The sequence below is a fragment of the Chlamydotis macqueenii genome, chromosome 3 (genome assembly GCF_036417535.1).
Source record: "Chlamydotis macqueenii isolate bChlMac1 chromosome 3, bChlMac1.mat, whole genome shotgun sequence".
NCBI lineage: Eukaryota > Metazoa > Chordata > Aves > Otidiformes > Otididae > Chlamydotis > Chlamydotis macqueenii.
The window spans coordinates 96918540-96945303 of NC_141558.1; the positions used below are offsets into that span (position 1 = coordinate 96918540).

A 26764-nucleotide genomic window follows, 5' to 3' on the forward strand; every position below is an offset into this window, starting at 1 on the left:
GCTGCAGTTTTGAATTTTTGAGGTTTCAGATGTGAGTCATTAGCTCTTTCAGCCCTTTTCTTAAATCTTTTAGCAGATACAGTTTTTCTCTCAGCTGTTCTGTCAGACATTTCCAATAAATAAAAATTAAGCAAAACGAAGCAACCTCACAGCCTGCTAAACAGAGTTCAAATAAATAAAAGTCAGTTCCGTTTCAGTTCAGTTTTACTTGCCTGTTTTAGCTAATGCTGTAGTTTTCAAGTCACATGGAGTATTTTTGAGAGAAAACAAGATGAGAAGATAAGAATTTCTCATACTTAAACTAAGTAGGGGTAAGCTGGCTGTGCCTTGAATAGATTATAACAGCTTATTTTTATCAGGGCTTTACTAGTTTTAAATAGTATGCCTGTGCAAAGTTAATGTAATGTGTATTTTGCATATTGCTCCTAATTTGAGTCATGCCGAAGCGCAGAAAGCATATGAAGCACTCCTTGCATCTCGACTGGAAGGTTCGTCAGTTATAACTGAAGTTAGCATGACACAGCAGCTGCTTCTAAGATTGTTTGGTGGCACAAAGACCAAAACACATTAATGCTATCAGTCATTCTTACCTCCCTCTCGCCTCATTTGCAATTATTTACAACAAATCATAGAGAAGCTCAATGAAACGTAAGTGCACTGCTGATATGGATACAGGTGACCAAGTGTTACTTTGTGGGTGGCAACTTAAGGACAGATGAAATGAGTTAGCCAGTGAAGGTGCATCCTCTCTGCCTGTCAACACAGAGAGTGCCCAGGACCATGCTCTGTCCTGGAGGCTAGCTGTCAAGGGGAAGCTTGTGTCCATGCTAATAAACTCCCAGTTTGTCTGCAGGGTGGAGGCATGGAGCTGCCACCTGGAAATGGAGTGTGGAGGGTTTTCGTTCAAAAGGATTCTTGGGGGTTGCTTGGAAGAGCGCTAGCTGGGCCAGACCAAAACTTTCCTAGGGATTTTTCTAACAATTTAATGACATACACAATACCAGTGCCTGGGGACAATTCCTAGAAGCATTTAATATACAAGTATTGGTACAGCCTCAGTGTCTTTCAGGATGTTGGCAATGTATTGTTTTTCATTAACTCAGTTTAAAAATTTGCTGTAGGAAATTCAACATGTATTTGCTATATGAGCATGAAATATTGCATATACTCCCATTTCACTGTCAACTTGTGTCTCTATTGATGGCCAAATCTTTCCTGACAGTTTGTCAGGAACCTACTCTGCAATATGAATCTGATGGCCCAGTACAGACAAGGCATAAGATCTGTTTTGGCCTGATGCCAAGAGAGTTGACAGGAAAAAACAAGTCTTCTAGGGAATAAATACACATCATTCTTGAATCAGAAACAGCTAGTTGCAGCACCAAACATATTTGACAGGAAGCAAAAGGAAATTCAGTGTGTTTTTCAATTTGTACCGCACAACAATAAGCATTAATATAAATGCAACGTTTTTATGGAAGGATGGTTTGATCTTGAAACTGCAGCTACAATTCGTTATTAACTCCAAGCGTATGCTTACATAGTGATGGCTTCTCCCATTGATTCAACAAGTGAAAATATTGTGTTCTTGAGAAATAAGTCTGATTTCCACGTGCAGAGCCACACGTGTCGCACATTGAGCTTTGTCAGTTCACTATATCCACTTTCTCCTGGAGTCTGTTCTGCAACTGATTGGCGATGTGATGTATGCAGCAAATATCCGAGCTTGTTTTCCCACTTTCTAATTAAAGCAGACATACTTCTGAAGAAAGGTAATCTGGGTGCTACCTCAGTATGGTGGTTAAAAACGTACCTCATTGCAAGTTTGAATTTCAAATGAAGAGTATACTTTTGTGCCTTACAGAAGTAAGGCTTTAATGCCCGTGAAAGCTAATAATACAATATGATTTATCTCACATTCATTCCAGGACACAGTTGTAAAAAGTGTTACTTTCAGATATTAGTGTTGAAACTATCTCAGTGCCTAAAAAGTCACCATGTTTTTGTTTTTCTATTTTTTTCTTTTCAGCTGTGGGACCTACTGCAGAAGTTGCAGTTCATCATGACATACATTGCTCCCTGGCAGATTGCCTGGGGATCATCGTTCCATGTTTTTGCTCAGCTCTTTGCAATACCTCATATCCTTTATAAATTTGTTTTTCTTTATTCTTAAATTCCTCTTCATGTATGTAATTTATTTACAGTGTTTGAACAAGGTGCAAAATTCCTAGATAACTTATTTTAAGATGTGAAAATGCTTTGAGATTCCCCTGAGAAATAGAATTTTCTCTCTTTCTTGGCTGCATGGCATCTGAAATTTGGAAACTGAGCTCTTTCTCAGACTGATCTGTTTATGCCTGCTCACTTCCCACTGAGCTGCATTCTGTGGATCACTTACTTCCACAGTCCTCAGCACTGACTTTTGATGCATCCAGAAAGAAACGTTGTGACAGACATATTAGCCCCAACTTGGAATTATTTCTATGTATGCAGAAGCTAGTTTTGTAAAGTGCTGCGGATATGACTGACTGGACTCTAAAGTACTGGTTACTTTCTCAGTTGCTTCTAGTTGGTATCTCAGATACAAATTCATTTCAATGAGCCAATTTCTGTTGCAACTGTCCTGATTTCCCTCTCCACCCCCCACTTCAAAAGCAGCTGGATTTTAACATTTTAATGTGCATTTTTCATTGTGGTGCTAAGAAGCATTCTCCTTTTTAGCATTTCCACTCTGTTTTTGTGAGTAACAATATATGTTCATCAACACTAAAGCAGTCCTCTGGAAATAGTCTGTTCCAGGGTTGTGAACGTTGATTTTGTGGATACAGAAAATAAAACACAGAGTTTAATGACCACCAAATATCTGTAGAGTTAAAAAATATATATGGATTTTTGGAAGGAAAATTTTTCAACTGTAAGCCTAATTCCATTAGAAACTTGATTTAATACAGGAAAGAGATAAAAAAATTAATTAAAATGCTTTAACTGAACAGATTTAATTTTATTGACATCTAAAGCATTTTCTTACTCAAACTTTTCATTTCTTCCTTCCTTGTGAACCAAAGTAGTGGAAGAAGAGTTGACAAAGTGCTTTTAGTTCAGACCTACTGAAGAGTTTACTTTATACTGTTTATTAGGTAATGCATACTTAAGTCTTGTCCCTTTCATCCCACAGTGGTTTCCACCCCCCCGCCACCCTTGAGTGATTTCTTCCCTCAGCTCTTTGCTTTGATATATTGAATCATATGCAGCATTGATTAACTATGCTTGTGTTTCTAGATAGCAAGTATAAATGAGAGCCTTGGACAAAGGGAATTTCCCTGGGGGAAAGCTTTAGATTGTCTATTTATGAAAGGAAAGCGTTATAAAAATAGTGATCTGTCTGAGCACTTGGAGTGATTTGTAGTAAATTATTACAGAATTTTGCAACAAAAAAAAATTTCCTCTGTGTTGTAGGTATGAATTGCAGGAGAAGAGTTTATAATGTTATTTAGTAAAACATCTGAGAATTAAGATTATATTTCAACAAGTTTCCCTTCGGTCATGAATATTTTGTGCAGTGATTACTTTACTCTTGTTTAAAGTGCCAATTAAGCTTTGCAAAATGGAAAACAGTTAACTAAGCAGGATTTAGTTTACTCACACAGTTATTACTAAAGTGATCTAGTCTAGCTTTCTATTGTTTATATTTATAATATCCTTTGTAAATGTAAATCTGTCTTTTAAGGCAATGTTGCAATTAAGATACTGGTTAACTGCCCAATTTACTATTCCCACAACAACTATAACTATGCCTTCCTGCATGATATTTTTATTTGTTGCTACCATAACCCTGCAAACAGTACTGATGAATGCATGCTGCAGTTTGCAGAGGCACTAAGCCTGCCATTTATTTGCAGAGTTTAATTATTTGTGGTTCTTAATTGCCTAAATCACTTCTGCAAATGGGACATAAATTTTTAAATGTCGAAATGCCTCTGTTAGCTTTTGCCATAGAGCTTAGTGGTATGACAGGTTCTGCCTACCTGAATGCATTTGATTCTAGTGCGCAGAGCATGAAGGGCAACGTGCGTGGAGCTTTGACTAGTGGAGGCTGTGGAGCCTCTGCCATTAGAGATCTTCAGAAGTTTAGGTGAAGAACTGCCAAGAGTCATAGAGGCTTAGCTGATCCTTCCGTGTTGCTGCTAGATGGACTAGGTGACCCCTCCAAGTCCCTCGGAATCCTGAAAAACAGGGAACGGGAGTGAACTTCTGGATTGAGGAGAGAGTCTGCAACTTCACTTCCCAGTGCTTAAATGAGTAAGGAGAGTGCTTATGCGTTTGTAATTATCAGTGCACTGAAAAGTCAGTGTAGTTTGTAGTCAAGGGAGGATTTTACGTAGTAAATCAATGGTGAGATTTGGAAAGAAAGAGTTTGTCATTTAGATGATCCTGTTTATGAGAGTTTCTGCTTTGGCTGTTTTAGGGTTGCACCTCTAACATCAGAAAAGGAAGCCTTGTGATGGCCAGTTCTCACATTTTCTAAGTGATCCTGTGCTTGCAAGTGATGAAATGGTTTTGGCCTGTATAAATTGAAATTAGAAATATGGGTTTTGGGAAACAGAGGATTTGCACTGGCCTTACTGCATAGTTTTGTGTTGAAAGAAGGGCACGGAAGACTTTGAACATGTCACTCTTACAATTACTTGTTTTGAAACTGATTGATTGTAATTTAAACAGATTTTTTAATTACAAGAATTAATCCTCCAAATAGAATGTTTTATTTCATGTGGAAGGGGTTTTGGTTATTTCTTCTTATCAAAATGTGATTTTTTAAACATAATTAAAGCATTGGTATATATATAAAAAAATACCTATTAAAAGGAAATCAGGTAGCATCAAATAAAAACCCCTTCATGACAGGTAGTTGCCCACCGTACACATCAACTGTGTACATAAAGGAGTTGGGCGCTGTTACTTGCTCTCATGACACGCTTACATGTATGAAACACTTTATTAAAATCCCTCTTCACAAGTCAAATGGGAAATGTCTTCCAACTTATATATAGTAGAGCATTATGTCTTTTAGCAAAAATAAAACTGTTGCTACTGATTATGTCTTAGACACAAACAGTTCACAGTGGAGTCCTAAATGTCTTAACTCATGATGGTGGCAATTTTTAAATCAGTCATGACATTAGAACTCTCTTTAGAAAACTTGATTTGCTGTCCTTATCTGTCCTCCTTGTTCTCTTTTTGTCTCTTCAGCTCCCATGCCTCCTTCCTTTATCTGACACTTGTAAATACTTGTTCATTTTTCATAGCCAATGCTGGTTATGACTGCAGTGTAATGTGACAGTTAAACTTTTTTGATGCACTTGCTTCCTACTCTGAGTTCTCTGTTGCTTTTTGAACTTTAGACTCTTGAGGGCAGCTCATTGTGCAGGCTCGCTAATGCACAAAGACACTGTTCTAGACTACTCTCTTTTAATAAGTTTGAAAGATTTGAGAGGTATCTTTTGGCAAATATTTGGGTTTAGATTTTGCAAATTGCTTTGAAAGCATGGCTAACTAGCCTTTTTATGGAAATACTGCACTATGAATGATGCTACATGTCTTAAAATGTGTTTTTTTATGAAGTCTCAAAGTCTGTGGGACACACATACAGGATATTATTGTAAGAGGATAATCTAAAAGATGTGGTTGTTGGGTGATTTGACCTGAATTTTATTTTGAGATGCACTTAAGTGTTGTACTTTGGTAGTTGCTCCTTAGTCCATGACTTCTTTACTTAGCATCTTCCTCTCAAGAGAGGTGTAAGGAAGGACAACTGTTCTCTTATGCTAACTTGCAAACTTTTTTCCTGAGATTTTCATGGTCATGGTATGAATTAATGAAGAATTAAAGCCTAGTATTTAATTTGCTTGGGTTTTTTAGTAAAAAAAAAAAAGTGAGTTCTTTTCAACTCACATGTTTTTCACTATCTTTGTCCATCTAATAACTTGCTTTCCAGCAATCTGGTATATGAATTTACATTTAAAGTAAGCTATGGATTCAGGCATTCATTATGATGTTTATGTGTGGGTGTGGTATTTACTATTCCACTGTCCTCACCTTCTAATTTTGTATGTATTTCAAAAAGTATGAAATGTTGAACATTTTTTATCTTTCAGCCAGCAAGGAATAATAAACTGTCAGTAAAAATTAACATGAAAGCATGATTTTAAGCCAGTAGGTTGGATTACAGAGGCATCGTTTGTTCCTCCACATACTAGGTCATTCTAAAATAGCAGAATCATGGAATGCAATACTGGACACATTGGGACCAAGACTCCAGTGCAGAGAACCAAGAATTTGCAAGAAAATTAGGTTTGGGGGATTTTTGTGTTTTCAACTCTGTGTGTCAGACCCTGGAAAGGCACTTTGTGTTATAGAAGGTACACTAAGGTAGCTGGGAAAGGCCACTTACTGCTCTGCCTACACTCAGGATGTGTCCTCAGGCAGAGGTTAGACAGGGCCACCCTCCTAGTAACGTACTCCACTCAGACGTGTTGCCTTCATTACAACTGTGTAGCATTGAAAAGCCACTGATTAAATGCTGGTAATTGGCTATTTGGCACAGCCTGCCTGCCTTTCCTTTCCTTACCACCTCTTTGCTAAAATAAATAACAACAAAAAAAGCAGAAATAAATAGTTCAAAGAGCTGCCTGAACAATGGTTTAAATGTATCATTAAATTATCTGTGTTACCTTAACTTGCAATTTTCAGACTCTGCTATGCTTTTTTTCCAAACCCTGGCCACTTCAGTCTTTTCTACACCACTGAGTCCATTTCTTGGTAGTGTCATCTTTATTGCATCATACGCAAGACCGATCAAGTTCTGGGAGAAAAACTACAAGTAAGACTATTCAAAAATTTTCTACACTTGTTATTTGTCAAAGTTTTGCTCTCATTAGTTTCATTTCTGAGGTTTTTTTCTCTGAAGATAATCCTTAAATTTTTGTAGGGCATGAGAGGTTAATCTTTAAATCTGAATTCTGGTGTTTTACTATTTCATAGTTAGTTGGTTATTTCTGAAAATGTATTTAAACAGTTATCGGTATGTTACAGATGAGATGTTGTGTTGCATTTGTTGTACAGACATACAATAACAAAGCTGTGAAAAAAAAAAAATCGATGAAACTCCCAGTTGTCAGTATTTTTTGTCTTGCTAGCTAGTGTTAGCAACTACATCTGTGAAGCCTTTGGCACTAGAAGTCAGGCTGCATTAATATATTTTATGCTAGCCTGATTAAATGTTACTGTTCGGGATGTGGCAGGTAACTCTCATAGTGAGGTGATGATGGGTGTGCATTGTCATTACTTGCTACATCTGATCTTGGAGTTTGACTGAAGAATTAGTTTGTTTTGTCAGAGTTTAGCTGCCATTCATTCAGTTTGACAAGGATGTAAATGTAGAATATTGAAAAGATTGAATAAAGAGCTTCTGCTCTTTCTACCCAGTAGAATTTGAAAGCTCTTGGTAACTGGGGCTCCCAACGAGACTACTGGAGACAGGGAAGCACTTCCCTTTCCAGATGGGAAGTAGTTTTTGCAAGGGATGAATGAGCAATCTGCAACGTTAGGGGCTAGATTCAGTGAGTAAGGGAGATCCTTTGAGTCCTGCGCTCTGGGCAGTGCGTGAGCTCTTCACCGCCTACTAACATGGAACCAGGCTTGCAGTAACTTACTGCAGCTGCAGAACAGCAGCTTGAGGCACAAAGTGGAAACTGTGTTGGCCAAATCAGGACTTGGCCAGTCCCGTGAGAAGTGTTATACACTTACCATGCTTCTTTTATCAGTGCCACTGATGTATCTGAGCACCTCAAGAGAATTCAAAACTAGAAATTACAGTGATTGATTTTTACATCTTTTAGGGGAAAGGGTCTGATTAGTTTGAAGAGTTTTATTTTTGTTTGATTTTGACTTGTGTCAGTATGTACTCATCTATAAAGCAATCACTCAGACAAAGCCAAGTCAAGTAAAGAGACTTTGTGTTTGCTTCTGAATATGATGAGATTTGTGGAAAACTTTTGAGGTGAGATGAATTTTGTACACTCGGACCAGATCTTAACAAAATTCTCTCTCGCACATCTGTTTTTTGGGTCAACAGGTTCATTATTTCATTGGAGTGAAACTGAGGGGAGCCATGGAAAGACAGGAAGCTACCACTAATCCCACAGACAGCTTCATATTTTTGGACAGAAGCTTTGAATGATATTAAATGGGAAGTGGAAATTGTAACATGTGCTACATTTTACTTCAACAAGAGTGTTTTGAAGGCATGTGGCTTCTTTTCTAGGTACCAGTTAGAGAATCAAGCTCCGTTGTAGGCACATTGCTTCCGTATAGCTAGGTTAGTGTAGAATCTGTAGGTTATTGTAGATGGAGATAGAGGAGACAATTTTAATTTGCTTTTGGTTTGTTTAAGGCTTTTGGGATGAGGTGAACAGAAGATATTCAAAGGAAATATCAAAAGATGGTACTTGGTGTTTGATACTTAAATGGGAGGGGTGTCTTGTTTTCATCAGTATTGACCATCTGTGATTCCCACTAAGGGAAGCGAAGAAGTTGGGGCTAGTAATTTTTGAAAACAAATCTAATTATTTTACCCGTAAACTGTAAGATGCCAAGTGCAAAAAACCTAACCCTTTTAAAACTTTAAACCACCACTACGTGTCCTTTCAAAATAAGTGGTAACTGCAACATTGTCTTCAACATGAATGCTTAAGTTAGATTCTTTGTGAAAAAAAAAATCTTACTTTGTTGTTTCTTAGAAATTCTAGTGTATCTTTTATGATCTTCTCTTAACATACGAAAACCACAACCTTGCCCCTCAAAACCTTTTCAGAAGGAGAAAAGAGCCTTGTAGAAGATTCAGATGTCATCAAAGTGAAGTAAATGTTTGCCTGAACCTGTGGCATCCCGCAATATTCGCATTCCGCCTACTTTTGTATTCATTTTGTCTCTAGTACTTCTGATTCTGCTTAGCCTTACTTCCATTTCAGTATTTCATTTCTCACATGGAGAACTGATCAAAGTGAGTGAGCACTGAAGTGAAAAACTCCTGGTTCACAAAAGGGACACAGTGAAAAGACAGAAAAAGGCAAGGGAAAGGAGTAATTTTGTATTAAAAATCGGGAAATTTTGTACAGCATACTTAAAATAATTCGATGAAGTGAGATAAACCTTGCCTTACTGCTTTAAATCTTGACCCTTCAATATCTGAAAATTCAAGGGGATGGCATAAATGCTTTCTTTCAGAGCTGTGGAGTTAAAGAGGATCAGGAACTTGAGCAGGAGTGGAAAGTTGTTCTGGCTGCTGCAGTGACCTGCCTTTGGGCTGCAATGCCCTATGGCCAGAGTGTGGTGTAAGACAGAACAGAACAAACGGGTGGAGAAGCTGGTGTATCAGTTTCCTCTCTGGAGTGCATTGACAGTTAGTTTTGCCCAGTTCAGCTCAGGGTATTAATGGAAAGTTACAAGTTCAGTACAGTGCAGTCTGAGACATGCTCGTATGAAGCAGAAGCTCTGGCAGATTTTTTGCTATTTCCGTACTCATTGCCTGTTGACAGGAACTTTTGCCCAGGGGAAAGCTACCTTCAGTGTGCTTTATATAGCTTTTTTTTTGTTTGTTTTGCCTGCTTTGCATATTCATTTTCAAACACCTCCTTGCTATATTGATGACTAGATTAAATTTTCACACTTATATCAGCTAAACAAAATCTCATTTATGTTTATATTAAGTTAGAGGTAGTGAATTCCATAGTTATACTTTTTATAATTTAACCTTTAATTGGACTAAATAAAAACAGTTTTGACAAGCAGTCTGGATATCAAAATATCATGGTTTTGTTTTTCTTCCAAGTCATAAATTGGGTTGCTTTCTTAGAATGTCATTTCTGTAGAGCAGTATATGCACACCACACTGCTGTCAGGCAAACTTCATTTTTCCTTTGTTTGACTTAAGGAAAACATATTTTTATGTCTCATTTGGGCCAACGGTGTGAAATTAGACAAGGAAAAACCACCTGGTTCGTTTTTTGTAAAGCAAATCCAAAGTTGAAGCTTTCGACCTTAGCAAGTAGAGAGTACCACGTTTATTAATAGAGCTGGGCTATTAGGCCAGTAGCCCAAGTGGTAAGCAAGTGCTCCATCTGTTCCTTAAAGTGTTGGTTTGGTTGTCTTTACCTGGCGTTTTCTGAGGGCATGCATACATATCTTACATTTCCAGTGGTTTTTTTAGTCCCACTTTTTCTGCTGGCTAAAGAGGATTTTGATTCCTCAGGTTTCTGACCGGGTATCTGCCACTCTAGATGATGTGAGCTGGAGCTGAAAGTCTTACAGAATTAAGATGATGGCTTGTTTGTTTTTTTCAAGGAGATGGAGGAACTCAAGCGGGTTAAAAAAAAAAAATATATTCATTTTGACAGTAAACAAACTGTGAAGTCCTTAGCAAGCTTTTCAAAATTCGGGAATCTTACTGTGGCTGTTTGTGCTCTTGCAGGGTGTGCACGGAGCATGGGTGTTCTTCCCTGCAATCAGCAGATGCTGTTTGTTTATAGTGTGCACTTTGGTACTCACTGTGTGCAGAGTCCAGTGCATCAATACATCACTGAGGTCAGGGGTCTTTCAGGGGGGAAAGGGAAGGACGACTTTAAGAAGAATTAAAAATAGGGCAGTAAGGAAGGTAAGAAAGAGCAACTTTTCATGCAATCACTTTTCTACAGCTTTTGCTACCATTGTTGTTGAAAAGAGGAGTGTAAAGTCAGAAAGCTGGCCTGCTGCTCTTGAGCTGGTTGCCTTGTGGGAGTCCAAGAGTGACTTTAAAAAAAGAAAAAAAAATTTGATGCAACACTGGCTTTGTCCTTCCGTTAGTCTGGATCCTGCTTCCCAGTTTGAAGAGTCCTATTTTAATCTTTATTTTCACAGCTGTTGGAATGATTAGGCTGTAGATTTCAGAGAGAGAAAAGGAAATAGCAATAAATCTTGCTTAATGTATAGGCACTTTAAAGCATGAAGTGTTTGTTCAAACACTGTTGTTCCATTCCTCCGCTTTGCTTTTTTTTTCTTAAATACTTTGTAATGCTGCAGCCTGACTCTGTCCCCCTCCTGCCTTCCTCTTATCTTGCTTTGTATCTCGGATATGGCAATGGACAGAACAGAGTAGGAAGTTTCCTTTCATTCCCCAGTGGGTCTAACCACTAGATCACGTCCAGCAGCCTGTTCTCTGCTGCAGCTGTGACTTGTCCCCGCAAACAGCAAACTGCCACCAGGAATGTGGAGATTTTGCTGCCTACAAGCTGCTCGTCTCTCTCCTGTTTCTGTTCTTTCTTGGTCATCTGGTTCAGTGCCTAATTTTGAGTAAGGCACAGCTTGCATTGGCTTTGAAGGGTCTCAAGTGAATTACTGTGGGATGTCACTGAATTTGTTAGGTGTCTCTAAAGAGGCCATGATTAAATTGCCAGTTATCTCAGAGTGGCAATACAGGACACCTCTCTGCGTGTGAGAATATGTGAGCAAGCCTTTCTTTTCTCCATCTTTTGAAAAAGTGAATCACTATGTTATTGTCCCAGTCATTGTGGTCTGGAAAATAGCCACCTGCAAGGTTAATACAACTGGGAATGGAGGGTAGGGAAAACCTACCCTGCCTCAGATCTAGTGCACCTGGCATTTTCTTTTTTCCTGTGGGCTCACTTAACCTGCCCGTTGTTGACAGCCTGCAGATGGAATGGGAAGAGTTTTCCCAGTGTAGAGATAATTTGAGTTGACCCACATTATGCACATATCTGGGAAAAGGGGTTATGAAATGTACCTGTCTGCTCCCTCTCTTTTTCCTTGTAAAATAACCGGCCTTCCACTTCCAAATGCATATTTTTAACACATCCTAGTGCATCTGGTTTCCCTGTAAGCCTGCTCATCTGTTACAGCCGCTAAAGCCCTTGCTCCAAACACAAAACATCATTCAACTGTAACTGAGCCTTGTTTGGGAGCTACGTGTTTAGACCTTTCAAGTTCTCCTTTTTAGGGCTGTATTTCTTTTTTTAGTCTTTTCTTGCTATGTCATTTGATTTTTCCCATGTTCTTAGACCTCCATAGTGGTGATGTTTACAGAGGAACAACTGCAGCAGATGTTTATAGTTCAGTAATGCCTTGGACATTGATTTATAATGAATACTTTAAAGAAAGGTACATTAACGTCTGAAGTCAACAGTTATAGCCTAACCTAAGCGTAGGAGAACCTTTTTTCCCCTGATCAACAGGAGTTAGCATTTGCCTTATTTCCTCCGATATCACTTCAGAAATGTTATGTTCTGACTACTGTCACTGCCTGTTCTCCTTACTTAGGGTTCAAACTTTTCTGAATACTTCCAGCCACCTGGCATGAAAGCCACACTGCAGCCATGAGTTTTACTGTTCATTGCAATTCTTTTAGTTTCTTCTGAGCTGTTTCTCTGCTAATTTTTGTGTTTCTCTCTGCCGGTTTCTCTTTCTGTACTGTTTTTTATGAGCTGACCAGAAAGAAGCACTGTGTTCCACTTGCACACTTTACTCTAGAGTGTACTGAGGTTCTAGTTCCTTTGTCATCAGTTATTACTCAGTTTTATGAATGCTAGCCCTTTTGATGACTGTGGCTCTTTTAAGAGAAGTCTTCACTCAGTTCGCCTCAGGGCTCCTCCAGGCTTTTATTGAGTGTTGAGTTAATTTAGAACTCAGCAAAATAGTATAAATAAGTACCACCATGTAGACAAAACCAAAATGGACGCTTATCAATGCCTAGGACTTACAAGTCAAAACAAATAGGACCAGTGAATGAATGAATTTTAGTCTAAATTTTTGGTGTGTTGCCTTCAAATCAGAAGGGCTGCATGGTTCTGTTCACAAAGCATATGGAATTTGATGGGAGTCTTTCTGGAGACTTTAAAGGCATTTAGATCCTTGAGCATCCAGCCCAGACTGGTACTGAGGGATGCTTAGGCCTGGCTTAGGTGCCCTTGGGTACAGAATTCCTGCTGATTGTAGTGGCACTCTCTGGCTGGCAGTGATGCACAAGCTGAAACATTAGCAAGTTGCTGGTATTTTTTCTTCATTACTCTTCTCTTATAACTGGTAGATTTTCCAATAAAGATTATTTTTTTGGGGAAAAAAATGCTCCTCTGTTGAAACAATGATATAAATTGGTCTGTGGGAAATTGCACCCTGTTCTTCAGATGCGTATGTGGCCCTGGTTTTGGCATTGGGGGACAGAATGGAGAAAACAAATATGTTTGAAGAAGAAAGAACATCTTTTTCCATACTTCAGCCTTAGTTCTTCATGAGCCCCCTAAAATTACATGTTCATTAGAGTTATTCATCTGACTGTCTTCTCAAGACCGTTCCCTGTCTCCTCCCTGCTGTAGTGCCTATCTGCACTACACATCTTCACATTGCACACCTCCAGTACTGCACACGAACTTGTACCTGCCACACTTGACTCGTTTGGGAGTCTTGAATCCCTTTCAGCAGGTGTTAGGGCTTTGAGGAGTGACAAAGCCACCACAGCATTCAGATGTGGGAGGTGTTGCTTCAGGTAAAGCCTGAGGCTAAAAGAAGCCCCACTAGAAATCACGTTCCCCTCCACATCATAAACTGTGATCTCCCCTGGATGACCCTGTGTGCATGTCTGCCCCTTTGACCACTTGCTGGAACACAGAGGTGCACACATCTCCTCTCCAGCCCAGCCCTCACCTCATCGCTTGACTCCATGTGCGGAGTCACACTGAACTGGGAAAATGTGAGGCCTATCTGGGAAAGGATGGGCAAGGAAAACAAGGTAATATTAATCAAATAGATCTGGTATTAAAATAAGTGCTTTATGAGTAGCCAAGAGTTTCACACTCAAGGGAGGCTATACAAAATTCAAAGTTGTATTTTAACTGTTTGGCAATATCTCTTTAACTGGTAGCATCTCTTCTCAAATTTTGCCCTTGGCAGTCAATAAAACAAATTGAGGCTAATTGAATAGGAGCCATATGTGTGATAATTAATTGGGAGTGCATTCTGATTCAGTGCTCTGTAGTTCCCTGCCGAGTTAAGGATGCATTCACAACTCCAATTCACTGAATCATTCTAAGAGGACAGAATAAAGACAGGAGAGAGGCATCAGAGAGAGGATGCATGCTGAGGCCAGGCAGGAATGCAAGCAGAGATCAAAACCACAAGCGAGATAAATTAAAGGGAAAGGGATGGACAAAAAAGGAAAAAGCATGTAGTGAAAAATATGAGAAGATAACACAACAGACATTGATAAGCAGGAACTCAGACCTATACAGGAAAAGAAATTATGGGTATAATAGAAGAGGACTTTCAAAGATATTTGGAAAGAAAGGCAGCAACAGGATGTAAGAGAAAAATGAGAATGGACTCATAAATCAGACATAGGAAGCGTGTAATATTTTAAGGGCTTGTGTGGATATACAGTGGCACTAAAATTTTAAAAGCTGTTCATCTGGTGCTTAGCTTCCAAATTATGTAAATCTACTGAGATTGAGTAAACTCATGAAATTTCTGTCGTGTGGAATATTGGAAACCTGTTGAAATGGATTGACTGAATTTTCTTAAGAATAAGTGTTCTCAGGAAGTGTTCATCCCATTCACTTGGATAATGTGGATTCAGTTAAATCTAAAACAGGAGATGATCTAACACTTAGAGGCAAGCTGAGGTTTGGAGCACTAAACTCAAACCTTCCATTCAAAAAGATGCTTACTCAGGCAGTTTTTGTCAAGATGTGAAGACAGGGAAAAAGCTGAGATCACAGAAGAGATGTTCAGCGAGTGTAACAGTTCTAACTGAGGTGATACGTTAATTGTGTACAGATAGCAGCAGGGAATAATTTATGCTACAGCTTGCTCAAGTTCTGGTCGTCTCCTGTTGTACAAGGGCGTGTACTGGACCCAAATTGCCTCAGAGCTTATAAGAGCAAAATGTAAAATGTGTCTCGCTTATTTCTGAGATAATGCAAAAGGCAGAGTTATGTTGCCATGGGCACTGAGAATTGTCTCTAAGGCTTTGTGCTAGTTGGGACTAGGTAAATACTGGATGAATACTGGAGGGATTTTTTTTTTTTTTTTAATCCTTTGACTAGCAGTATTTGCTCTCAAAATACAATCTAGTTCAACTACATGTTGGCGATTTTTTCAGTCTGAAGAGTATTATGGAGACTACAATAATGACTGCTGTAAATTATTAACACTCTCAACAGTCCTTGCAGTAAAAAACACAGAGATATTAAAAGTTACCCCTGTCATAGACTGAGTTTTGTACACCTGGACAGTAGCAGTAAGATTTTTCTTGTTCTTTAGTGTAGTATCACTGATGCTGCACTCACAGGTTTACAGCACTGGAATGACTTGGTTAACTTCCTTTTTGCCTCCCTTCATCTTTTGATGAGAAATATGTATATGGAAGACCGTATAGTGAATTTAACTAGTATTTCTGATGTAGGCTTTCATTGTAAGACATCATTCACCAGTCTCTCTACCTCCTAATTTTATTTTTAAGTGATCACCTTGAGTCTAAAAGTGACAATAAAAATATCTTAAGTGTATGTTATTTTAATATTGCACAATGAAAAAGCGTAAGAGCACTTTGTTATCAGCAGTAAAGAATATTAAGAATTAATTATGAAGTACCTCACTGCCCTTTCCTCCTCTAATGATGTTTAAACAATGTGCATCTCTCTGTGGAGTAAACGAGGTAAACATCTTGGCCTTATTTGCTGAAGCAGGTCCCAACATTTGGTAATTATTTTTGCTGTCTAATCTTACTCTCTTTTTCTGATGAAAACCTCACCAGGACATTTCTCATCACCTCTTTTTTACTCTCCAGATCCTTACAGTTTCTCAGGTTTTTGCCAGTTCACTCATGGGCCCATCAGCCAGCAGAGAGCACGAGAGAATTAGTTCTGCAGAGCTCTTCACCCAGAGCTGGGCACAGTGTAATACTTTTCCTGTATGGAAAACACAGGCATTTCCTAAATGCCTGTTAAAAGAAGCATACTCAGACAAGGGGAAAGAAATTAAGTAGCAAAGTAGGCAAATAAGACAAAAGTGAGGATGTCAATGACATTTTGGTAAAGCATTAGTGAATATTTTAAAGTACAGAGATGCTTAAATGACCTGGCTGGCAAATAAGAGGTGAATTCCCCAGCTAAACCTTTGTATGTCAGAGCACTTAGGTGGGCTGTTTAATCCATGTTTGGGCACTCAGCTTTTGATCTCAAATTCACATCTCTCATTTGCATCCCTATTGCTGCAGGAGCACAGAAACTTCACCTTCAGGAAAGGCTTCATAATATGCCAAATAAACATGCTCAGTAGTATCTCAACAAATGACCACAATTCTGAGTTTTCACCTACTTTAAAAAAAATCACCAACAAACAAAACCCCAAAACAGAACAAACCACAAAAAAAAAAACAAAAAACAAACCCAAGAAGCTCTCAAAATGAATTATAAAAACGTTTTTAAGACAGTAAAGAAACCCTAAGAACATAAAACGTTACTGATAATAAGATCTAGTTACATTTTTAAAGGATCCTTCAACAGTGCTGTGTTTAACAATTGTAACTTTTTGTACGTTAGCCCTCCCCCAGTTTCCTAGCATCAAATCAAAGCCACTTTTTATTATTGTTAGATGAAACACTGGAGCAGTCAGGGAAGGAGGGGAAGAAGAAAGCGTGAAAAATAAATAAAAATCGGAGCAAGTGATCAGGAAAGAGAAGTTATTTTTGATTTTAAAGAGATCTTTCTTTATTAACGTGAGTTAAACCTAAGGCATATCTTCCATGCAGCTGCCCAGAAAACCTGGGCATGGTTATGCATGAAGGGGCTGTCAGCCTTTGCTGTTGTAATCACGCTGAATTCATTCTGTGTTTTATATGAAATTGATTTAAAACTACTTGGGCATCCTCACACTTCCAATTAGTACCATCAGTTTTGCCTCTAGTGTCCTTCAAATATTCATGGATGCCTGCTTATTCTGCCATCTCCTTGTTCTCCCTCCTGCCTCGCTGTCGTAGCCTACCACTACTACTGTGTTTTTAATGCTAAGCCTTCCGTTTATACTGCCAGCAGTGTAAGATATTCACACGGAAATGCTGAGGATTTTTTTTTTTCCAGGCTCCCATGAATAGGGCTGCGGCATAGTAAAGTTTCTCTCTGTTAGACTTGCCTGTTAGATGTCATGGAAAGACAGATTAAAATTCACTGGATGCAAAGAAGAACTTTGGATCTACCCTAGAAAGGCATCTCTTGCATCCCCCAGAAGGGAACTGCTTTTCATTGTTTTGTTCTCTTTTGAAGTAGAGATCCCCTCCTTCACAGCAGGAATCCTGGATGGAAATCTTGAATTTGTGTTTTGAGGCAAAACCCAGCAACAGCAAGGCAGATAGAACAGCTGCATTTTTATTTTAATCTTCTGGAAATAAGCACAGCAATGACTTTTTTTCTTTTTTTTTCTTTTTTTTTTTTTTTTTTTTCTCCTCAGTTTGCCTGATTCTCACCATCAGCTGTATGTTCCTTAGGCAGCCTGAATCCCCCTCAGCCTTTTTTCTACTTTCTAAGGAAACTGGGAGAGTAAAGTGGGAGAAGAAAGTCTTTCCAGGTTGAAAAACGAGGCAGTGTTTTTGGGCCAGGGAAGTATAGGAAGTTACTTCATCCTTTTGCAAAGGGAAGCATAATTATAATGGCATGAGCAATGCTATGCAAGCCAGTGGATTATCTCCATGCCCACATAAGTGCTGGATTAAAAGAACATCATAGATAGATGTTGCAGGAACTAAGCAGGATATTGACTTTAAAATTGCTGAAGACTTAGCTGAAGAGGTTCAAACACAATCGCTTGCTCTCTAGGGCAAATGCCGAAGGACCTGCACTTGGTTTGCATAGAATAATGCAATTCAGGAAGAAATCCAATTACTGAGCTAATTATCACTTTGGATGAGTGGTAACAACTAAATTTAAAGCAAAAGGCCACTGGAGGAAAGCCCAAATCACCCACTAGTCCCAAAAGTTCACTTTGAGAGGTCCTACTTGGCAGCAAAAAGCTCAGGAGTAACGACATCGCCGGTTTGATTGCTAGGCACAGTGTATTATAGTTTAATGCTATGCAAAGTCCTATTGCCTTCAAGAAGGTACTGCAAACATAGCTTTAGTTACTAATAATTGTGGAAGATTTTTAAGTCCAAAATGGATTACTTGACTGCATTTATTCAACTAAAGTGAATTTCAGGACAGAAATTTGCTTTACTATCTGTCTATGTGACCCTTGGTCTTAAATTATGCTTCAAAATATCTGTATAAAGATTTGAATTTTTCTGGTAGTGTCTGAAAAGGTAAATCCTTTCTTGTCTCGTGTCCTGAGGCCCATGTTCTAGCTGCTTAAGCAGTTGTTACGGTGCTTGGAAAGGAGGATAAAGCCACAATGGAGCCTGGTTTTGTTTTGTTTGTGAGAGCTGTTCTGTTTCATTCCCTTCTTCCCAGTTTGGCTGCATTATCCATCTCAGAGTGTTCTGAATCCTCGTGATTTTCCCAGATTGTTTCATGCATCTTTCTCTCAACGAGAAAGAAAAAAAAAAAAAAAAAAAAAAAAAAAGAAAGAAAGAAAGAAATGGAGCCAGAGCTGCATGCTGAGAAAAAGGGTTCCTACTTATTATATATTAGAATTTTCTGAAGTATTGCATGATTTGTCTGGGTCTGAATGTGCCTCAAGAACAGAAATGCTTTATAGAATCATAGAATCATAGAATGCTTTGGGTTGGAAGGGACCTTCAAAGGTCATCTAGTCCAACCCCCCTGCAAGGAGCAGGGACATCCCCAACTAGATCAGGTTGCTCAGGTTGGTAAAAAGTTGGGGTAAAGAGTAGTATTGACTTGTACCTTGTACTGCCACACTGATTTCAGAGGGACTGAAAGTTAATAAGGAGTCTCATAATCCTAAAACATATGCGTTTGGAAATCAGCAGCATTTCTCTACTGAGAACAGAAAATTGATTGAATTCCATAACCTAATCTTTATGTTTACTCTTGCATATGTTGCAATTGCAGGTGGATGTATATCAGAGTAGAATTCTGATAAGCTTTTTGAAGTAAAATCATGCTTTATATTCTGAAATGCTTAGAAGACCCTTCCCCCATTTTCTGTTTCATAGGAAATTAGTATTGCAGTTACAGTAAGCTGAACCAACCAGAGGCAGGAAGATAAATAATACATCAAGTAAAATGTTAATCTGTGTAGATAATATACTAATATTAATTACAAATAATTCTAATTTAGACTCATATTATCTCCAACAGTATTTGTTGCAAAGTAAAGAGCATGCCTTTTTAAAGCAAGAATCGGTTGCTGGTAGGGAGTATAAGTAAAGCAATTCTGTTTCTCTTCTGTCTGCTACATGGAAGCCTGTGTGCAGTTGTTCCATTGGTTGGTTTTCCATAGCTTTTTGGGGGTGGGTGGTGGAGGGTGGGGCTTTCTAACATAGGGACATCAATGGCATTCTTCTCCCAGTTGGCTTCAGCATGAGCTTATAGCTTCAGCTCGGAAACTTCCAACCTTTTAAATAACTTGCATATTGATACATGAAATCCTGGGTGCCAGTACTGCAATGAGGACATACAGATGCCCAAAGAGTCTCTGCTGTGCTTCAAAGATAACATTACCCTGAGTTTACACTATCCTTTTTCAGTGTTTGAAAGCCTTTCATTTACCTTATAACCTCTTTGCTGCAGTCTTCCTCGGGGCATGTCTTAGGTTCTCATAGTGAGTAGCTAAATTCGAGCTAAGTTGACTGGCCAACTGTCAGCCCATTCAAAATCTCCTCCCTAATGAGCCAGACCCCAGCCAGTCCCACCTGGCATGCCGCCCTCATCACAGTTTAAGAAAGGAGATGAGGAGGACCATGCCTGGGTGTCTCCCTTGGTTCCTGTGGCAGGAAAGATGGTGCCTTGGCTCTTTTCACCTGTGTCTGCAGACGGTGAACAGATGAGACTCTCACCACTGTCACATGTAATCTTATGCTGACTGTGGTTTAGCACAAACAGCTTTATCTTTCCCCATTTTCTCTTTTAATCCCATTTTCCAAGGAATGGTAGTATTTACGTATCTGATTGATAGGCCTTCTGCTAAGGCTAGTGATTGAGGACAAAACTTTTGAGACAATATCCTTAATGAAGTGTCTTGACATTCTAAAGCACAGCTGCCAGAGCAGTATTTCAGGGGAATTTATATTTAGTATTGCATTTCTGTTAGCCAGGCTTTCACTTGTACCCTGAAGGCTTGGGAGATGGCTGCTTGGGAGATGCTTTGGACTTCTGGTGTTGAATATCCCTCGTCACCACAACAACCGCTCCCTTCTGTTGGACACACGCTTGCCCATAGTGATATACTCTTTCCTTATTTTCAGACTTTCTTAGTGTCTCTTCTTACAGGTAGGAGTAAAAGCTCAATCCAATCTACCTTTTAGTTGCTTTCTATTCGGTTGTTTTTCTATAGCTGTTATACACTCACAGAAATATTTTCACACAAAGAAAACCCCTTGAGTCCAGCTGTTTCCCTTAAGACGTAGAAGGTGTGATGGTTTAGCCTGAATTACCACACGGTTTCTCGCTCACCCTCCCCCTCCCCAGTGGGAGGGGAGAGAAAATTGGGAAGGAAGGAGAACTCGTGGGTTGAGATGAAGACAATTTAGTAAAATAACAAGGGAAAATTACAATAATAACAGAATATAAGGATATTAAAATATACAAAGTGAACAATATATGTTTTCTCACCACCCGATGTCCCAATGACCGATACAGCCTGTCCCGAGCAGCTATCATGGAAACAAAACCGAGCGGCAAGCAAAGGAGCAAAAGGGAGCCAGCAAGGTAGAGGGAACGATGCCAGCAAATGAGGGAGAAAGATGGATGCCAGGAAGGCAGATACCTGCCCTGGCCAGCCCCGACTTATATACTGCGCATTACATTCATGGCATGGAATACTCCCTTTGGCCAGTTTGGGTCAATTATTCTGTCCTTCTTTCTCCCAGCTTCCTGCATCTGCAAATTAGCGAGACTTGGAAAGCAGGACGGTGTCCTTGGTCTCATTCCCAACAACTCCTATCATCAGGGTGTTTATCAACATTCTTCACACATGAAATCCAAAACACACCAGCTACTGAGAGGAAAATTAACTCCATCCCTGCCAAAACCAGGACAGAAGGAAAGCAAGACTGATTTAATATTCTTTCTATTCATTGTTTTGGTGGCACCTGGCTGATGTGCTTCTGGAGCCAGTTCAATTATTTAAGTATGTAGTGTTGTGTACTATCACAGATGCCAGATTCTGAACAGACTCTCAACCACAAGAAGGAAAATGGGGAAGAAGGAGTTTGGGGAAGAGGAGGAGGGGGCACAGACACTTTTGTGTGCTGATAAGCTACAGTATCAATACCAATACTGAACTGAAATAACTATATATGCCTACTTGGTGTAAACCATTGAATGGATTAGAGTGTGAACTGCACAATGATATAAACACAGAATGCTAAGATATGTTAAAAAAAAATGGAAATGTGGTTTTGGGAGTATCTTATGTTTGAAAAAAAAAAAAAGAATTGGCTGTACAACATGTCTTTATTTCCAGCACCAAAAGATCGGACCATTCCAACACCAGACTGGCAATTCAGATCGAAAAGGATGCAGGTATGGCGTGGGAGTCTGGGTGTTCTGCGTGATTTACAAAATGTGATGTATTTACATGGTCAAAGCTTTGCTTAGGAAACTAAAGAGATGCAAAGGTTTTAAGTGTTGTGTGAACAAACTGGAGTATTTTAAGTGTAGCAGAGCACCAGTTTAATTCGTGTGACTTGATAAGTAAATTTGCACTTCAGTTACATGTAGCTGATCAGATAGCTGCTGGGCTGTGAGTCACTTGGTTCATCATAACATGCTGGTTTGCGCAGAGTACACAGCAGACACCCTAGCTAGACTCGAAGGTCAGCCGTGGTGAGGAAAAAGCTTTGGAAGAAAGCAGCAGATTAGAAGTGCTCCTACTTCTGAGCAGTTTGGGCTGACACGTATCCCTTCTTCCCTGGAGATAAACCTTTTTGGAGAGGGGGGAAAAGAGAAATTGGAAAATTTGCAGGAGAGGATAAAAGACAGACACGGGAAGGTTGGTGGGCTTCTCCTTTGGGTGTTGATCCATTAAATGAGCTCCAGTCCATGGCAATATAAAGCACCTTCCTGGGCTGCACCAAGTGGTTCCTATGAGAGTGGGAAACAAGACATTTTTTGGCAAGTTAGTGGATGTGGAGAGCATGTGGTACCTCAGCTGATGCTTTTCTGAACCTGGCAGGACAGAGCCCTTTCCAGGGGAAACCCATACCAGCATTTCATGCCAAATCCCAGTCCCAGTGAGAAGTCAGTGTTTCATACATGGATTTCTTCGACTTTAGTATTCTGCAACTGATTTATTTTTCCATTGAGATGTCAGGAACTTGTACTGTGAAGGTATAAGTTTACATTGTAATTATTGTTATGTTTTTATCCCACCACCTTTTTATCCTTTACATCAATAGCATGAACAAATACATATCTTGAAGCAGAAACAGGTGTAATCCAGAGCATCTAAGAAAGCAAGAGAGGTTTTAGCAGTTTGAGGCCTATATAGTGCTCTTTCATTATTTATCATTTCAAGGCAGGTAGTTGAGATGTTTCCCAACGCTATTCTGTCATCTGATAGCAATAACCTTTAGCATTATTATATATGCTAATAAGTTAATTGTTTTAAAACCTATAGCCATAGCTCAAGCAGAACATTCCTTTCGTGTGTGTGTGTTTAAAAGATTGATTTTATGACTTATTTAGATTTTAATTGAATGTACTCCAGAAGATGCATAGCTGATTACACCTGTATGTGCATATGCACCTGCATGTACCATACCAGGGCTGGATGCATAATGGCCATGGTGATGAAAAGCTGTGTAGTAACACGCTCACTCCTTTTGTATTGAGAAGCAATTTGTAGGGGAAACAGTAGCTTGTCATCATCTTTTTTTTTTTCTCTGTGTTAGATCTGCTCCTAAATATGCACATACACCTACAAGGTCTTGGTTTGTACATGTGTATCTGTTCATGCACCAGCATTTAAAAAGTATTAAAGATGCAACACTGATATATAGAAAATAAAAGCAGTTCTCATGTCAAGCATATATATTATGTAAAAGAGTACAAGCACAAGAAAACACCACATTGAGTTATGTGGTACTGTGGTAGCATTTCAGAGAGTCATTCCCTTTCACCGATCACCATCATAAAGTGGTAATTTTAATCCAATTAAATGCCGTAGACCTTCATCATGAGACCTGTAGACTGTAGTGAGGTGTTACTCACCTGGGCAGTTGGTCCAAGTGATGTATAACTGGACAGATGATGCTATTTCTAAAGAAGTGGTAGCAATTCTAGAGGTGAATGAGCCTTGTTTCATTCTTTCTCAATATACTAAATGTAGTCTTTTAAAATATCTGTCGTCATATTAAGTTCCCACAGATAGTTCATGGAAAAAGCCTTGAAAAATTCCTGGAGGACTAAAAGAAATAAATCCTAACAAAATTACTTGAAGCTATGTGACCACATTCTTTAAAAATCTCAGCAATAATATTCAGATTTAAGTTTATGTACTGAAATAATAATGATTTCTAGTTTCTTATAATTAAGAACAATATATAGACATTAACAGCATTGCAGAGACTTACAGTGGAGCCAAAAAATTCTTGCTGTTATAAAACACAAAGGAGGTGATTTGGTTCAGTCTGAAATATATGTTATCACTAATTTGGTGTTCTACGTACAATATTGTTCATGTTAAACAAAAGTTTCAGACATGATTCTCGGAAGGGCTAGAAACCACCTAGGAAATGTAGTTTGTATAGAGTATCAAGAAGTTACTATCCAGCTAAAGGAAGAGGCTTTATGCAGGAATAAAAAAGAACATGGGATTTTATCTAGAATGGCTTAGTGTATTATAAAATTTATTTTTTACAAATGTGTGCTGCTCTGGTTGTAGGAAATGATGACAATAATCTCAACTCCATTTTTTATGAGCATTTGACAAGATCTCTGCAGGAGTCTCTTTGTGGAGATTTGATTCTGGGCCGCTGGGGAAACTACAACACAGGAGACTGTTTTATTTTGGCATCGGATTATTTAAATGCCTTTGTGCACTTGATTGAAATTGGAAATGGCCTTGTCACCTTTCAGCTCAGAGGGCTGGAATTTCGAGGTAAGGATCCCTGATAATTTAAATAACAACAAAACTAGCAACAAAATCTGTCTAGCTTTTGTAAACTATCACAACTCTATAGTAGCATATAGAATTTAAGAACTTTTCTCTTTCTTTTTACAGATATTTGTCTGTCTAAAGGCTCTGTACTTGTTTGTATCATTATTTGAATTACAATGTTTTTATACCTAGATGTTAAGAAACTTGAAGTTATATTCTGGACTATCATAAAAATTTCGGAAAGAAGGCAGGCATATTGAGTTGTTTGCTTGGTTCACAGATCTTTTAGGTTATGCTTAGTTATGCTTTCAGATTATTTTTCCCTCTATAACCGTGAAAACCGAGGTGTTCAACCTCCAAAACTGGTCTTTGAAGAAATGCCAAATATCATGACTCCTCCCATGGAACATATCCTCTGTTGGATTATGCCAGATGCCAGTGCTGAGATGTCTCTGTCACAGTAGAGCATGAGAGGAAAACCAAGTAGATCAGGGCTTCATATTTCTCTTATTTAGGAAGTGCAGACTTCAGTTGAGGAAGGGACTTCACTTTCTTCCTGTTCAATATATTCCTCTGTCAGAACACTCCTCTTTAAGGAATGGCAATTACATCCCCTTCCTTGGTGGTGTGGCTGTTGTGAGGCCAGTTGCTCATAGTGTCACACTCCTTTTGTCTGTTGTTGTCATCCCTAAAGTAGGAAGAAAAATGAAAGTAAAACTGCAAAACTTTTAAACTACTTTTAAATTTTGCTCGTGCTACACATGTCGGCTGCCTGTGTTTGTTACTTGGGTTTGTAACTTTTCAAAGATACCAATTTGCAACTGCAGGTGATGGGAGTTTTGAAATCCCAGGATAAAAAGCTTCCCAGGCTCAAGGGCTGAGGATCTAATGGGCAACGTGTAGAGGAGTGTATATTCAAGGCGACTTTTCAACAAAGTTGAGTATGAGAAAACAGGAGAGAGACTGGCTCTTTGAATGCACTTAGGTGTGGGAGGATTAGATTAGGAAATAACATGTGTGGGCTCAACTCTTGACTCTGTGACAGACTCCCTGTAGGATATTGAACAGGTTGTGGTAAATGCTTGATGTTCACTTTACTTCCTGTACGTTAGGGACGAAAATAACACTCCTGTGTCTTAAGAAAAGTTATGTAGAAAACAGTAAATACCTAAAACAGTTTGGTATTGTAGTATCTGAAGAGACGCCTATTCAGTACAAAGGCAAATTGTAAAAAAAAGCGACTGGAAAGGAAGAGAAATAATTTCTTTATCAGCCTTACAATTTCTTGTTGTTCAAGAATCAGCCTCCTTTTTGCGAGTCCAGAGGACCATGTGAATTCTTAGAGGGCTGAAGCCCCTCTCCTATGGAGAAAGGCTGAGAGAATTGGAGCTGTTCAGCCTGGAAAAGAGGAGGCTCCAGGGAGACCTTATAGCGGTCTTCCAGTACCTAAAGGGGGCCTACAGGAAAGATGGGGACAAACTTTTGAGCAGGGCCTGTTGCAGTAAGACAAGGGGTAATGGTTTTAAACTAAGAGAGGGTAGATTTAGGTTAGACATAAGGAAGAAGCTTTCTACAATGAGGGTGGTGAAACACTGGAACAGGTTGCCCAGAGAGGTGGTGGATGCCCCATCCCTGGAAACATGCAAGGCCAGGTTGGACGGGGCTCTGAGCAGCCTGATCTGGTTGGAGATGTCCCTGCTCCTTGCAGGGGGGTTGGACTAGATGACCTTTAAAGGTTCCTTCCAACTCAAACTATTCTATGATGATGATGATGATCTATATGTGGCTCTGTGGCTTTCTTCAACTTGAAAGACATCTCTGCAAGTATTATCTTCTCCTTGTGTGACCCCAAGGTAAGCAGTGGTGCTGCTGTGTCAGAGATAGGTACTGTGGTTAAGTACCCTATAGAGTCCACAGGTGGAAGACTTTTTTTTTGGGTAGGTTTGGAATTTGCTATTACTTCTTTCAAATCCAGGCCAGACAAATGCAGATTTATGTTGTTCTTCAAGAACAGTTAAGTACTGTGGCAGTTCAAATCTCTTAGTTACAGTACTACTGGTTTCACGGGCTGGCAAATCTCCGAGATAATTGCTTTTTTTTTTTTTCTTTTTTAAAGACTGTTTTAGTCAGCCTGTCATTTTTGGTTCGTCTTAGGTTGCTCACAGTTATAATTCTTTATGGAAACTCTGTAAAGTCAGAAAAATAGTTCGTTCATTTCTGCAGATCTGAAAAGCAACTTCCAAGAGGGATTTATGTGTGTTAGGGAAGAGACATATCTTGGACAATGTTGACATTTTGTTCAGATTTGTTGGGATTTTAAATAAGCGGGACCATGTACATTTCCATTAACTTGCATTTTAATTTCAGAAAATTATCTGTAGGGGTTACACAAGGGTGCCCAAACACTGGAGCTCTGCATCTGAGTAAAAGGAGCGAGAAGGGCTGACCT

General features: G+C 39.1%; 1 protein-coding gene across 1 annotated transcript in view; it reads left to right on the plus strand.

The window, feature by feature from the left end:
- The window catches only part of PCNX2 (pecanex 2), a 160949-nt gene that overhangs the window by 97525 nt on the left and 36660 nt on the right, over positions 1-26764 (plus strand). Inside the window, exons 22-25 of the mRNA XM_086743929.1 lie at positions 2030-2140; positions 6750-6877; positions 21679-21737; positions 24100-24315. Coding sequence (XP_086600055.1) covers positions 2030-2140; positions 6750-6877; positions 21679-21737; positions 24100-24315 — 514 coding nt within the window. The remainder of the gene's footprint in view (positions 1-2029; positions 2141-6749; positions 6878-21678; positions 21738-24099; positions 24316-26764) is intronic.